Here is a 12851-nt window from a genome sequence, read left to right as displayed (position 1 = left end):
TCAAGGAGACCGACACTTCCTAGAGGTCCTCTGGTTCTAGGCGCCGCGGCTCCGGAGGGGCAGGACGACAGGCAGAGAGGAAGCCCGCTCTCCCGGGCACGGCTCAGCCCGCCCGGCCCTGCGCCGAGGGAAGGGCCCCGTTACCTTTGTCAGCTGCAGCTCCGACGAAAACCCCAAACCGAACACCGTGTTCGCCCTGCTGTCGGCCCACTGCCCGAACTTCTGCGACGTTTTGGTGAAAGTCATGTTGGGCGTGATCGTGCTGTTTATGATCACCTGCAGGGAAACAGGCCCAGGAGCGGAAGTGGAGACACCGAGTCGCACAGGACACCAGCGCCTCCCGACTCCGTTCCTCCGCCCTGACCGCCTCCTCTTCCTCTGGGACCTCCCGTGGCAGGGGCAACGTCAGAGGCTCAGAAACAGATGGTCAGGCTACAGTCAGGTCTTACAAGCTATCAGCGGGAGAAGCTCTCCCCGAAGTATAGTTTCCCAAACTGCTTCTCACGTCCCCAAATCTGCCATGTCACACGTTCTCCGAAGAACTTCACGTCGTAGCTTTTGAAGCGCCTGGCACCCCAGCGTCCGGCTCCAACAACTTAATGTCTCCATAAGCAACCGCGGGTTGCTGCCTGCCAGCGGGAGGGAAGGGATACACCCCAAACGGGAAACGTTTTGGAGAACTGACTTACAAAGAGACCGATCGCACAGGCGTGAGCTGGGTGCAGGGAGCAGTGAGGGGCTGTGCAGGGCCCTCGTGCTGGCCGTGACCTGTCCTTGGCCTGACGGGATGAGGGAATGAAGAGGCTCTGGGATGCAGAGGGAGACAGTCACGGAGAGCAGACTGCTGTGATTGCAGAGGGGACCTTCTGTTAAGGGACACACCAGCACATGGTGGCCTCACAGAAGGGGAGCCAGCGAAACAAGTGCCTCGCCTCCCTCCCTCTGATCTCCTGCCATCGGCCAACCCCAGCCAGAAGCCAGCAGCCCGAGAGCCTGCAGCTCAGCCTCTGAGGGATTGAGCAGGGTGAAGGAGGGCAGAGAGGGGACCGGGAGGACATCCAGCACACGCTGCGGTCATGCGCTCAACACGCGTTTCCTGAGCATTTGCTGCGTGCCAGGCGTTCTGCCAACCAAAGACACAAAGATGAATGAGCCCAGATGCCTGCTCTTCGGGTTGCAGGTGGTCAGGAAGAGGGTAGAGACAGTAAATAAATAGTCACCAAACAGCTGATGTGTTGGAAAGTATCAGCCATGGGCTCGCTCTGGCAGAAACCCCTGAAAGCCCTAGGCTCTAAGACGCACTCACGGAAAGTGCCCTTGGACATGAGAAATCCTTGATGCTTGGGAACCAGCACTACTCAGTGGTCACTTCCTCACCACGCGGTCTCTGACCGTCTAAGCAGGAGCCATCTGAGTCAACACTCTGAAGAGCAGACTTACTAGCAGTGTTATTCATTAATGCTATATTTATTCTCCACAGTAAACTCAGAACACTTCTTTAAGTGGGTAAAAGAAGGAAGAGAAAACATTTTTGAATGGCAGAGCCTTGCTCTCCTTGGTAGGAACTTCAGTCAATGAATTTGGCCAAGGATAAACCTTCTGGACAGATTCTTACCCTAACTAGTAAGGACATCAGGGCAAGAAGTAACAGCTGTCACTAGTAAAAGTGTCATTGCAATGTATGTACGCATGAGCCTCTTGGGTTTGCCAGTGAGGCATCAGCTCAAGAATAAACCTCAGTTCTGCTAGTAAAACAGGTTTTGAAACTAGTATTAATTTCAGCAACTACAATTTACTGAGCATGCACTGAGTGCTTTGCTTCTATTAGCTCACAAGACTAAGAGGTGTGACCGTCACTTGCATTTCACAGAAGGAGAAAGGGAGCTGGTAAGCAGCAGAAGAGAGGTCATCACGTCTGAAATGAGAACTAAGCCTCCCTCGGTATCCTAGGTACACACAGACACACACACACACACACACACACACACCCCTCTGACGGGGCTCTCACCTCCACAGACCAGACACACACACACACACACACACACACCCCTCTGACGGGGCTCTCACCTCCACAGACCAGACACACACACACACACACCTCTGACAGGGCTCTCAACTCCACAGACCACACACACACACACACACACACACACACACACCTCTGACAGGGCTCTCACCTCTGCAGACCACACACACACACACACACACACCTCTGACAGGGCTCTCACCTCTGCAGACCACACACACACACACACACACACACACACACACACACACACACACACACACACATCTCTGACAGGGCTCTCACCTCTGCAGACCAGAGCAGACAAAGGTCTCTCACTCCGGGCGCACAGACAGCTAGAGCCTTGCAGGAGGAACTCTTCAGTGGGAGCACCTCTGTCCCCCGCATTCCCTACTGCCACGCCTGCTCTGGGAGGGAGGGAGGATGCTTTGACCCTGGTTCAGCATGGCCACCTCTCACCCTGCCACCAGCACTAAGGGGTCCAGGCATGTACCAAACACAGCCCACAGGATCCCAGAGGCAGGAGGTCAGCCGGGACGGTAAAGGAAGCCCGCTCCTTGCTCCCTGCCGCCCTGCAACGCTTCAGGCTGCTCCCGCAGGCTACGCGGTGCCCAGTCTGTCTCCCAGCTGCTTACCACAGGCTCTGGACTTCTGCAACTTCCTGGATCCAGGGGGCAAGAAGAGAAGGGAGGAGGGGGAAGGAGGGGGAGAAAGGCCACGGCTGACTTCTACAGCGTCCTTTCAGGTCCCCCGGCTGGGCAGAGGCAGCACGTCTGAGCAGCCTCAGGGGTCTAATGGGAAGCCCGTCACCTTTCGTGAGACAACCGCTGGCTGCTGTCCCAGGGAACCCAGCGCACTGACCTTCTCAGAGCAGCAGGCTGACAGCGGGGGAATCGCGCTGTCAGCCACGCTCAGCCCGGGCCTCCTTCCCTCTTTTCCCCCAGCAAGGGACCTCATCCCATGCTGCACTGGGCTCTGCCACCCAGCCTCAGTCCTCCTGAAAAGCTGGACAGATAGAAGATCTAAGGACATGCTCCTTCTGTGTCCCCACGTCACCTCGGCTGACTGCTCTTTCTTGTACCTGGGACCCACCAAATGCTTGTTTCCCTCTGAGGCTCTGACTCATTTCTGACCTCCACCCTCCTCAGCATGAATGAAGAGGTGGAAGGGAGTGAGCACATGTCAGAAGACCTCTTGTCTGCTCCGCGTCTGCAGTGCTGAGCGCCCCATTCAGGTGTGCATGCAGGGGGACATCCTGGGGGTGGAGGTGAGGAGATGGGGCCTGGGGACTGAAGGAGGCTGAGTTCCGGGCAGGTGGATGGAGCCCTCTCTTGCGAGGGTGGAGCAGGCTTCCCTCCCGGCCTCCTGCCTTGGGAGGGGCGGCTGGCCCAGAAGCACCAAGTAGAGGCTCCAGGTCATGGACTGGATGTGGCCAGGCCAGCAGAGAGGGGTGGGACCTGCCCAAGGGCAGAGGGGCAGCCCACGGGTGAGGACATAGCCCCAGAGGCTAAAAGCATCTGACATCTGTCATCCCGGTTCAGATCAACATTTGGGATCAAAGGCCTAAAACAAGGCAGGCTGTCCCAGTGTGGTAGTGGGTGGGGCGGGGGAGGTGGTGGCCAAGGGCAGCAAGGGGCCCTGTCCATGCACCAGCTCAGGGCGCGGCAGCCCAGTCCAGTCCCCAGGAAGGGAGGAAATCCATCTGGATTATATATGCCGGGCAGAGGTGTGGGCAGGGGATTGGGAACTTGGCCGTGGGTGCAGGAGGGAGAGGAGAGGCCTAGACACTGGGCAGGTGGCGACAGCTGCTCCCACCCTGGGAGGTCACCATCCTGGGCTCCTCCTCTGCTTCTCTTTACCCTGCCTGCCTGTGGAGAAGCTGGAGGCACGGAGTCTCATCTAGGCCTCGGCTGCTGGTTTTACATGTAACTGAGGCGGCGGTGGGACCACCATCCGGTGCTCTGTGCTCCCCATCCTTGGCCCCAGGTGACAGTCACAGTGATTAAGTGACTGAGGCCCATCCGTCCCTACCTCCCCATACTCCCTCAGGCCTTTGTGCAGAAGGAGGCCCCGTCCAGGTCTTGTGCCTGGTGGCAGGGCAGGAACTCAGGGTAGGCTCCAAAAAAAGCAGGTTGCCAGGTGCCATAAGAGGGGTGGACTGAGACCCCCCGGCTCCATCTCTGGATTCCAGGGGTGGCCCATGACCTGGGTTTCCAATTCCCACTTTTTAGGTGACTCCGTGATTTGACGGATCCCCCACACGGAGCCTACGTCAGCCCTACTCTGCAGTCAGGGGTCAGCCCGCTCCTGCGCCCTCTGAAGTCTCACAGTGGACCCCTGTCACCTGTCCCAAGCATGCTGTCCCAGCCTTTGGGGCCTGCAGAGCCACATGACGCAGTAGCTGACACTTGGACAAATCACAGAAAGCCCAGTTAACAGGACTGAGGCACTTGCTCTAAGAAGGTCATTTTTGCCGCACTTAAGCCCCATTTTCCTTGGATAACTTGGCTGACAACAGCGCAAGCCCATCCCAAGGACGTGGGGATTAAATACAACTGTGATATCACCATGTGTCCCAGAGGAAAAATAAATAAAGGCACCCTGCAGAGTCTCAGTCCTTCCACCCCAGTGCTGCCTACTGCATGCCAGACACTCCCGGGCGTCCAGAGCACGCACCGGAACCCTGCTGCGCCCTACACCCCGCTTGCTTCCACGAGAACACCACTTCCTGCGTCCCTCGGGACATGCCGGCCACACCGGCTGGGCTACCCGGCGCGCTGCCTGCCCAGCGCGGTGTCAGAACGCTCCTCTGCCGGCCGGGGCCCTGCTGAAGCCTAACGGGCCCGGTCACCGCCTCTCCTTGACCTCAGCTGCCAAAGGAGGACTCCGGGCCCCCTTCCTGACCAGGAGGAAGGGCTGTGGCAACTGGAAGGACGAGAAAGAGAATCACGGGGCCAGGCCGCCGTTACCTGTGTCCCTACGGTGCTGGGAGCGCAGGAGGTGCTTAGAGGACACAGGCCGAGGAGAGGGATTCGCCTTAAAACAGGGGCCGCCTCAGGAGGCAGCAGCAGGCTCTTGCGCCTTCCCTGGGGGTTGGGGGTCTCCCAGGGGAGGCTCCCTGAGCCTCCTGGTCCATGGTTGTGGGGCTGGAGAGCGGGGAGCCTAAGAGCAGGTCCCATTCTACGCCCACCCCCAGGAGGGCTGACCTAAAGGCGGCGGGCAGCAGGCTCGGGCGGGGAGGAGCGTGGGAGGCTGCTGCCAGGTCTGCGCAACACTGTGCGGGGACCAGAGAAAGGACTCGGAACAAAACATCAGGCACACGGGGGAGACTGGAAAGGCAGAGTCCTCTGACCAACCCCAGAGGCACGACTTCATGCTCTTTCTATTCTTTTCTTTCTTCCAATAGCCCCAGGGATGGAGAAATGAAAACGAAGAGGTGGCTTAGAGGGGAAACAGGGGAATTCAGCTTCAGATACATTTAATCTCAGGCGATAGCAGATAACCCATGTAAAAAACGTCCAGCAGGATGAAAACAGATTACAGACAGAAAAAACTATAAAGCGCTCTCTCCCTTTTTCCTTTTGTAAATTTGGTGATACTTCTCTTGATATCCCTTTTTTATTCTGCTTCCATATAATGCGGCAAAAACACCAAGGAAGACAGAAGAACAATGAAAGTACCAGGAAAAATTATTTTTAGAAATATGACAAAATCACGTATTAAAATCAACTCCCGTGCCTAAGAACACCAAAACCAGACTAGATAGAATCCCCAGCGCTGGCAAGGGTGCAATAAACTGGCATCCTCAGACACGCTAGAAGAAAGACCTCTTTGGGAAGCAAGTTGGCAATAGCCACTGAGAGCCATAAGGTGTTAATATGTTCCTTCCAGGAATTCATCCCGAGGAAATGTCCAAAAGAAAGCAACAGGTGTGTTCGAGGATCAGATGAGGGCATCGGCTGCGTAAAGACTCTCGTTATCTATTGTAGTAAAAAACTGGAAGCCAGTTAAATATCTAACCATAAAGGGAGCGATTAAGAACAGTACAGGGCCTTGGTGGAATTATTACACAGTCACTGATATTTTAGTTATACAGACAATGTGGTAACAGGGGAATCTTTTTTCTTCCTTTGCTATCATTGTAAATGGGGGGAAAAAAGAGCAACACAATCAGGACCTGTGACTACAAGACCTTACTATGATGACACCTGCGTGCGGGTGGCATGATGTGGGGCGCATCCTTTTCCCTCCACTGTTCAAATCCATCCCCTGGCTTTAGATACAACGTGAGTGACCGTGAGGGCTGAGATCAGCCACGGGCGGTACCTTGGCTCCATCCACGCTGATGATCCGGTAGCTGTTCCTCAAGACATCGTAGAAGAAGGAAACGGTGACGGCCTGCTTGCTGGCGGGCACCCAGTGCTTCTTGGTGATGGCATCAATCTGGAAGACGTGCGCGCGGGTGGTGAAGATGGGCTGTTCTCTGCGAGACGAGAGACGGGCGCGTGAACTGATGGAACGCGACTCTGTCGTTTGTGATTTATAAGCCATCTACCACCCCCAGAGATTTTAATAGCTTATAGGGAAAGCAGCATATGCGTGAGGGCAATTAAAATGTAAAAGGGGAGAGGGGGAAAGAGAGACACCAGAGCAGAAGCTCCGGAAACCTGACCCCCTGCGGCTCTAGGGCTGCTGGCCTAATAATCCGCTGAAAACGCCACTCCTTGTCCGTGAACGGGTTTGCATCCCGTCAATCCTGTTCTTTTTCTGACATCCCGTTGGCATGTTTGGGAATTTGCAACGGATTTATTTTGGAAGATTCTGCAACAATGTTAGGACTTTGCAAACCATTTGCAACTTTATTTCTATTAAGTAGTTCTCAAAGTCATAGCATTTTACAAATGATGTCCTCATTCATAATTGACTGAGCCTTAAAGTTTCATGTTTCCAACTTTTGAACCTATTGAGTTTTACGTAAAATTCATCGAATCTGTCTCTTTTGCTATTCTTGCCTCTGTATTGCTGCTTTCTCACTCCACATACTGTAAATTCTTCACGTGATTATTAACCAAGTCGGCACATTGTCTACTTTTCTGTAGAGTGGGCAGTTAGATCTTGATATGAAGCATTAAGAGATAAGGCAGATGTATAAAAATTGTAATGGGTTTCACTGCCGTTCATATTTTAAGGTATCTATTTCACAAAGTAACAAAATGAAACAGATTCATTTCAAAATATTTAATTTTGAAAAAAGTATCTTCAGTCAAACTGGCTCAGGAATCCTTTTAAGTGTTTAAAATAAGATAAATATGGGGGAGGGGGGAATGCTACCAGGGTGTAAAAATCATCCCACCACTGATTAGAATGCTACAGACTTAATAAGTACTTTAATTAGAGATAAAAGTTAAATCAAAAGGTAATTTAGACAAATTAATTTTTTAAATCCTAACAATATCAAGAGACATGACATACAAAAATCAAACACCCAAATGGAGGCAAAAACCCAAAGGGAAAAGTGAATTTTAAGTGTTCTGGTCTCTAGGTGGGTAGTTTGGGGCGGAAGCAGTCTTTGAACCCATCTGGACTGTAGGAGGCTCGTTACTGGGAAGAAAGCTCTTTCTAAGGAGGAAACTTCCTCCCAGAAAGGCAATGTGCTATTTGAGCATCCTGCCAGGGAGCCTGGACGCCATGAATACAGGCATCGACCGTCAGCTGCGGCTGCAGAGAAATGCAGGAACCGTTCGCGTGACTGTTTCTCTGAAAGAACAAAGCCGAGGGCACGCTGTTCTGCCCCCTCGCCCAGGCTGCTTGGAGGCCGCCGTCCAGAAGAACGTGCAGGGACCAGCACTCCCTGCTCCGGGCCCTTCCCTTCTAGATCCCGGGAGCAGGACAAGGGCCTCTGGGAGTGTGGATCACCGGGACGTTTCTCTTCCCTCCACAGGGACTGAGTTCACTCGCCCACGAGATCCTAGACCCACACCGTCCTGCAGCAGGGTGGCAGCCGTGGAAGCAAAAGGAACATTCCAACTGGGACTGCCCGCCTCTGCTGTCGGGGGCAGCCTGCGGGGAGCCTGCGCGGTGAACACGGCGTCCTCACCCAGCCACGCGGCCACCTGACAGCTGGAGGGCCCACTGTGCTGCCGCCAGCCCAGGCGCTGTCCCTGCTGACTGCCTCAGCGCGCCACCACGGAGGGAGACTCCTGCACGCGGGGGAGGAGGGAGAGCTGCAAGGGCAGCAACACAGAGGAGGTTTTCAAAGAATCGAATTACGCTGAACTCTCTGCCTCCCTCGAGCAGAGCACCAGCAGGCCTGGCAGGGATCTCCCTGGGAAGGACCGGGTTTTCAGGCCCTCTTCCCGCGTGTCCTCCACGCCAAGGAAGAAGGGTCAGGTCGAGCTTTAGCGCCCTGAGACCTGTGAGAGCCATTAGCTGGGGCCCTTCAACTCCAAACACAAGCGCCCCAGCCCCGGTCTGGCCGCCAGGAGCCAGGCTCTCCAGGGCAGGGGCCTGGGTAGCTCTGTTCCTCACAAGAGCTGCAGGTGATTTTTATCCTCAAAGAAGCTGGGGAGACATTATCAGATAATCTAGGGAAAAAAAGGAAGAAGTGACAGACACAGCCAGCATCCCTTCTCCAGAAAGACACAGCTGACTGAATGACACAGAACCTCTCCAGAATGTCCCCCCACAGCCCGCGGGGGACAACATTTGGACCAAGACCAGGATCGGTCAGTGCAAAGGATGGGGGAGGGGTCCGGGGAGGCAGAGGTGCTCTGGTCAGGCGAGAGGGCAGCTTGTGGTGGCCAGGCAATGACCTTCTTCAAACACTGCGTGTCCCTGCAGCCCACAGCTGAGGGAAGAAAGCAGTGCAGAGAGAGACAGACAGAGGAGGGGGGACAGGGAGACAAGGAAAGATGGCAGCACCGGCTCAGCTCTGGGAATGAACGGAAGCCCTAACAGGTTGCCCTCAGGACCCCAACCAGAAATGCCGTTTCCTGGGAGAGCACCTCGGGCCACATCCCCCGCGGCTGCAGGGAAGGTGGCTGCTAAGCGTGGGGAGCTTCCCCGAGACCCAACGGGGAGCACCAGGGACTCCCCTGGGGAGGGGGGCGGCAACATGGCCACTGTTCCTCAGTCCTGAGGACCTGGCAGCAGCTTTGCGCCCAGGAAACTACCCAAAGGACTGGGATTTTCACGTCAATGACCAAGTCTGAGGCCACTGGGATGTCCCGCTTAATTCTAAAATTCAAAAATCTAATGGCATTTAAAGAAAAGGCCAAAAATGCACAACAGTAAAAAGAAAAGCCAGTGGTTAATGCTGACTTACTACTTATCATTCTGCCGGGCTTTACAGGTGATCCCTCACTCAGGGTCACGATGGTCCTCGGGGGAAGGTGCCGCACCGGTGGGGAGAGGGGGGCACAGAAAGGCCAAGCCCAGCCTCAGGTTACGCAGGTAGTGAGTAGCAGATTGGCAGACCGGAGATTTGAAGTCAGAGCTAGTGACAGGGATACCCCTCCTCTTAAATATCACGCTGTGCCCTCTCCCTAAAATGACAGTGTCTGCCCCTGGCAGCTTCTGACGGCTCCCAACGATCCCGCCCCCTGGTACTCACGCCCTGGTGTAATGCCCTCCCTCTGAGCAGGGGTGGGACCTGTGACTGGCTTTTAACCAGAAGAATACGGCAAAGGTGATGGGACATCCCGCATGTGACACAGGACTGTGACTTCTGTCATGTTAGCAAATTCTTGGTTGAGTCTTGTTGGCTTTGCTGAAGGCAGCGGCCACAGCGGGGAGGCCCATGTGGTAGGAACACAGAGGGGGTGACCTCCAGCGACAGCCAGAGCAGAACTCAGGCCCTCAGCTAAGGCCACTCGAGGAACTGGAATTCTGCCAACAATTGCTTGGAGGCCTGGAAGTGGATCTTTCCACAGCTGAGCCTTCAGGGGAGACCTCCACCCTGGATAACAACTTGATGACACCCTCTAAGACAGGGGTCCCCAACCTCCGGGTTGCAGGCTGGTACTGATGGGCCTGTTAGGAATCATCCCAAAACCATTCCCCCAACCCCCATCTGTGGAAAAACTGCCTTCTGCAAAACCTGTGCCTGGTGCCAAAAAGGTTGGGGACTGCTGTTCTAACAGACCCCGAAGCTGAGGACCCAGTGAAGCCATGCCTAGACTCCTGACCCAAAGTAATGTGTTTTATTGGAAGCTGCTAAGTTTGGGGCAACTTATTAGCACAGCAACTGATGACTAAGACAGTGACCTTCGTAGAAGAAATTATATATATTCTCACTTAGCCCTCCGACAGAGCTGTACGTGGGTGACATCATCCACACAGAATATTGAGGGTCATGATGATTTCAGGCAACCTGAACAAATCTTTACATCTTTACGGGCCGAATCAGAGCGCTCTGCAAACCGCACCACAAAACTCAGAAAAGCAGACCCCAGCTCTGACAGAGACCTGGCCCTACCTGTGAACGTCGAGATGGAACTGGGACACAAGAGTCAGTTTCTGTAAGGGTGCAAATCCATATAAATAGAAAACCCAAGAGGAGCAGAACTTTCAGACTCAGGAGGTCGCCTCTCCTGCGCGGCAGGGAGAAGCTGAAGGGAGCGCGTGTCAGAGCACAGAAAGCACCTTCGTACCCTACTTATTCCCCTCTCTTTGGTGTTGGAGTCTATTTGAAATAGACTCCCACTCCCTCTTCAGCGCTTTAAATAGAAAAAGCAGATGTTTCCGGATGGCAACGCACTGCTTTAGGCAGACAATATAACCTCCTGTTCCTCGTCTTTTTAGAGCTGAATAAACACCAATTGCTGCTCCCTGAACACATTTTGGAACCTGACAGTAATTGTCCCCAAGAATAATGAGGCGCTCTGTGCAACGTGTGTATGTTTGGAATGTGAACACCACTTGGCAGCGAGACCGCTCTGGCTTAGAGTGAATTCTGGCGCCGTGTGAAATGATTCTGCCGAGAGCTGGCATGACTGCTTTTCGAAGGAAAAAAAAGAAAAATAATGTTTTAATGTCTAATAACCCCTTACTGGCAATGCTCAGCTCCGGGCCTTTTCTGATACGAACTTGTAAAATCTCACAATTCTTATTATCCCTACTTCTACCTGATTTGAATGAAAACAACCCATTCGGGCGTTATTTTACAGCGTTTCCAGGTCTCACAGGGCACCCTGGTTAGTTGACCTGCCTGGAGTCTTGAACACGTCCACCTCTGGCCACCACGGACACAGCACCCTGAGGAAGGGCATCCCAGTCGCGACAGGTAAGGCGCTGCCCAGCCGGCTCCCAAGGCTTCTATCCCCAGCTTCAGGTGCATTAGAACGACCCACAGGCCCCTGGCCACCTGGTCCTGCCGCCCTGCCAGGTAGGCTCTCCTGCTCTCCTGCGAGCACTTCTAAATCGCCTGCATTTTCACGTGACCACACACATGCCCTTCCCTGGGCCCAAAGCATCCTTCCCCTGGGTCAGTCAGAAGAGCTCCTATCAGACCTCTGAGTCTGGCCGTAGCACCTTGAGACACCTAACTTGTGGTCTTAGGACACAGGTCCTGAACTGAGCAGCTGTCACAGGCCCCGGTGCTGGCAGGGTCAGATCCCCAAACCCCAGGCCAGAGAGCTGGAGGAAGAAGAGATACGGACAAATACTTCTTCCATCACGTGCCTCCAAGCAAAGAATCTAACTCATGAGCATCCTGTGGTTCTACATTCACACAAAATCCCCATCACAAAGTTACCATTGTTTGTAGACAATTTCACACATCCAGAACAGCCAGGAAGATCAATGGAAAAAAGTGAATATGGATAAATTCAGTAACATTGCTAACTATAAAGCTACTAATAAAAAATAAAATCAATAGTTTTCCTATATATACAAACAACCAGATACAATTTCTAGGAATCTACTTCAGAATTGTGCAAGATCTGTATTAAAAATATAACTTCTAAGGCACACAAAAGAAAACTTTAATAAGATGTATCCTGTTTTTAATGAGAAAAGTCAACATAAAGATGTCGATTATCCCTAAGTTAATATACAATACAAGTATCAACAGGACTATTTTTAGAGCTAGACAGGGTTATTCATGGGGAAAACTTGCTATGTGAAGCTCGCCAAGAAAATTCTGAAATGAAGAGCAATGAGGGCCTTTAGCCAACAGATACTGAAATTTATTATTATGAAGTTAGAGCAATGAAACGAGGAGGTATTAGCAAATGAACAGACAGATTAATATTAAAGAACAGAGGCCAGGCACGGAAGTTCGAGGAATGAAGTATGCGATACGGGCAGCACTGCCCACCAGGGGGACCAGAACCGCCCCACAAACCCGGGTACAGCCGTGGGCGGGCGGCTCCCTGGGGACAACCTGCGCCTGCTGGAGCTGCGCCAGGAGCCCGTCTCCGTGCCAGGTCTGAGCGCCTCCAAGCAGGTCACAGCGACCCGTTCTATTCAGGTTATTTTCACCTGCCCCAAAACTGCCCAGATGAACAAATCTGATAAGTGAGAGGTCTCCTATTAAGTCACATTTGTCACAAATCCTCCTATTCCACTGACAGGGATTCCCTTTTTGGGTCACCTTTACATCAGGGAATGGAATGAGGCGAGTGTCCCTGATGAATGCTGATGGGCTTTCTCGATGACGCTATTTATATCCTAGAAGGCAGGACAGCTTTTCAGGAGCCTTCAGCACACACTCTGCCATGGGTCTCCCGTAACAGAGGCTTCACCATGCGCCGGCACCGGCTCACAGGCTGAGGGCTGCCCCAGAGGCCCTCGGATCCGCTCCTGCATGCTTCAGAAAAGCGTG

At 53.4% G+C, this 12851-nt stretch overlaps 1 protein-coding gene across 2 annotated transcripts in view; it reads right to left on the bottom strand.

The window, feature by feature from the left end:
• The window catches only part of HOMER2 (homer scaffold protein 2), a 48208-nt gene that overhangs the window by 12529 nt on the left and 22828 nt on the right, over window positions 1-12851 (bottom strand). For both annotated transcript variants that reach the window (XM_090263580.1, XM_090263579.1), the window contains exons 2-3: window positions 6353-6509; window positions 145-276 (exon numbers count right to left, since the gene is read on the bottom strand). In XM_090263580.1, coding sequence (XP_090119706.1) covers window positions 145-276; window positions 6353-6509 — 289 coding nt within the window. The remainder of the gene's footprint in view (window positions 1-144; window positions 277-6352; window positions 6510-12851) is intronic.

Source organism: Furipterus horrens, unplaced genomic scaffold (genome assembly GCF_987537825.1).
Source record: "Furipterus horrens unplaced genomic scaffold, mFurHor1.1.pri manual_scaffold_16, whole genome shotgun sequence".
Lineage (NCBI taxonomy): Eukaryota > Metazoa > Chordata > Mammalia > Chiroptera > Furipteridae > Furipterus > Furipterus horrens.
This window is presented reverse-complemented; position numbering and strand designations above follow the sequence as displayed.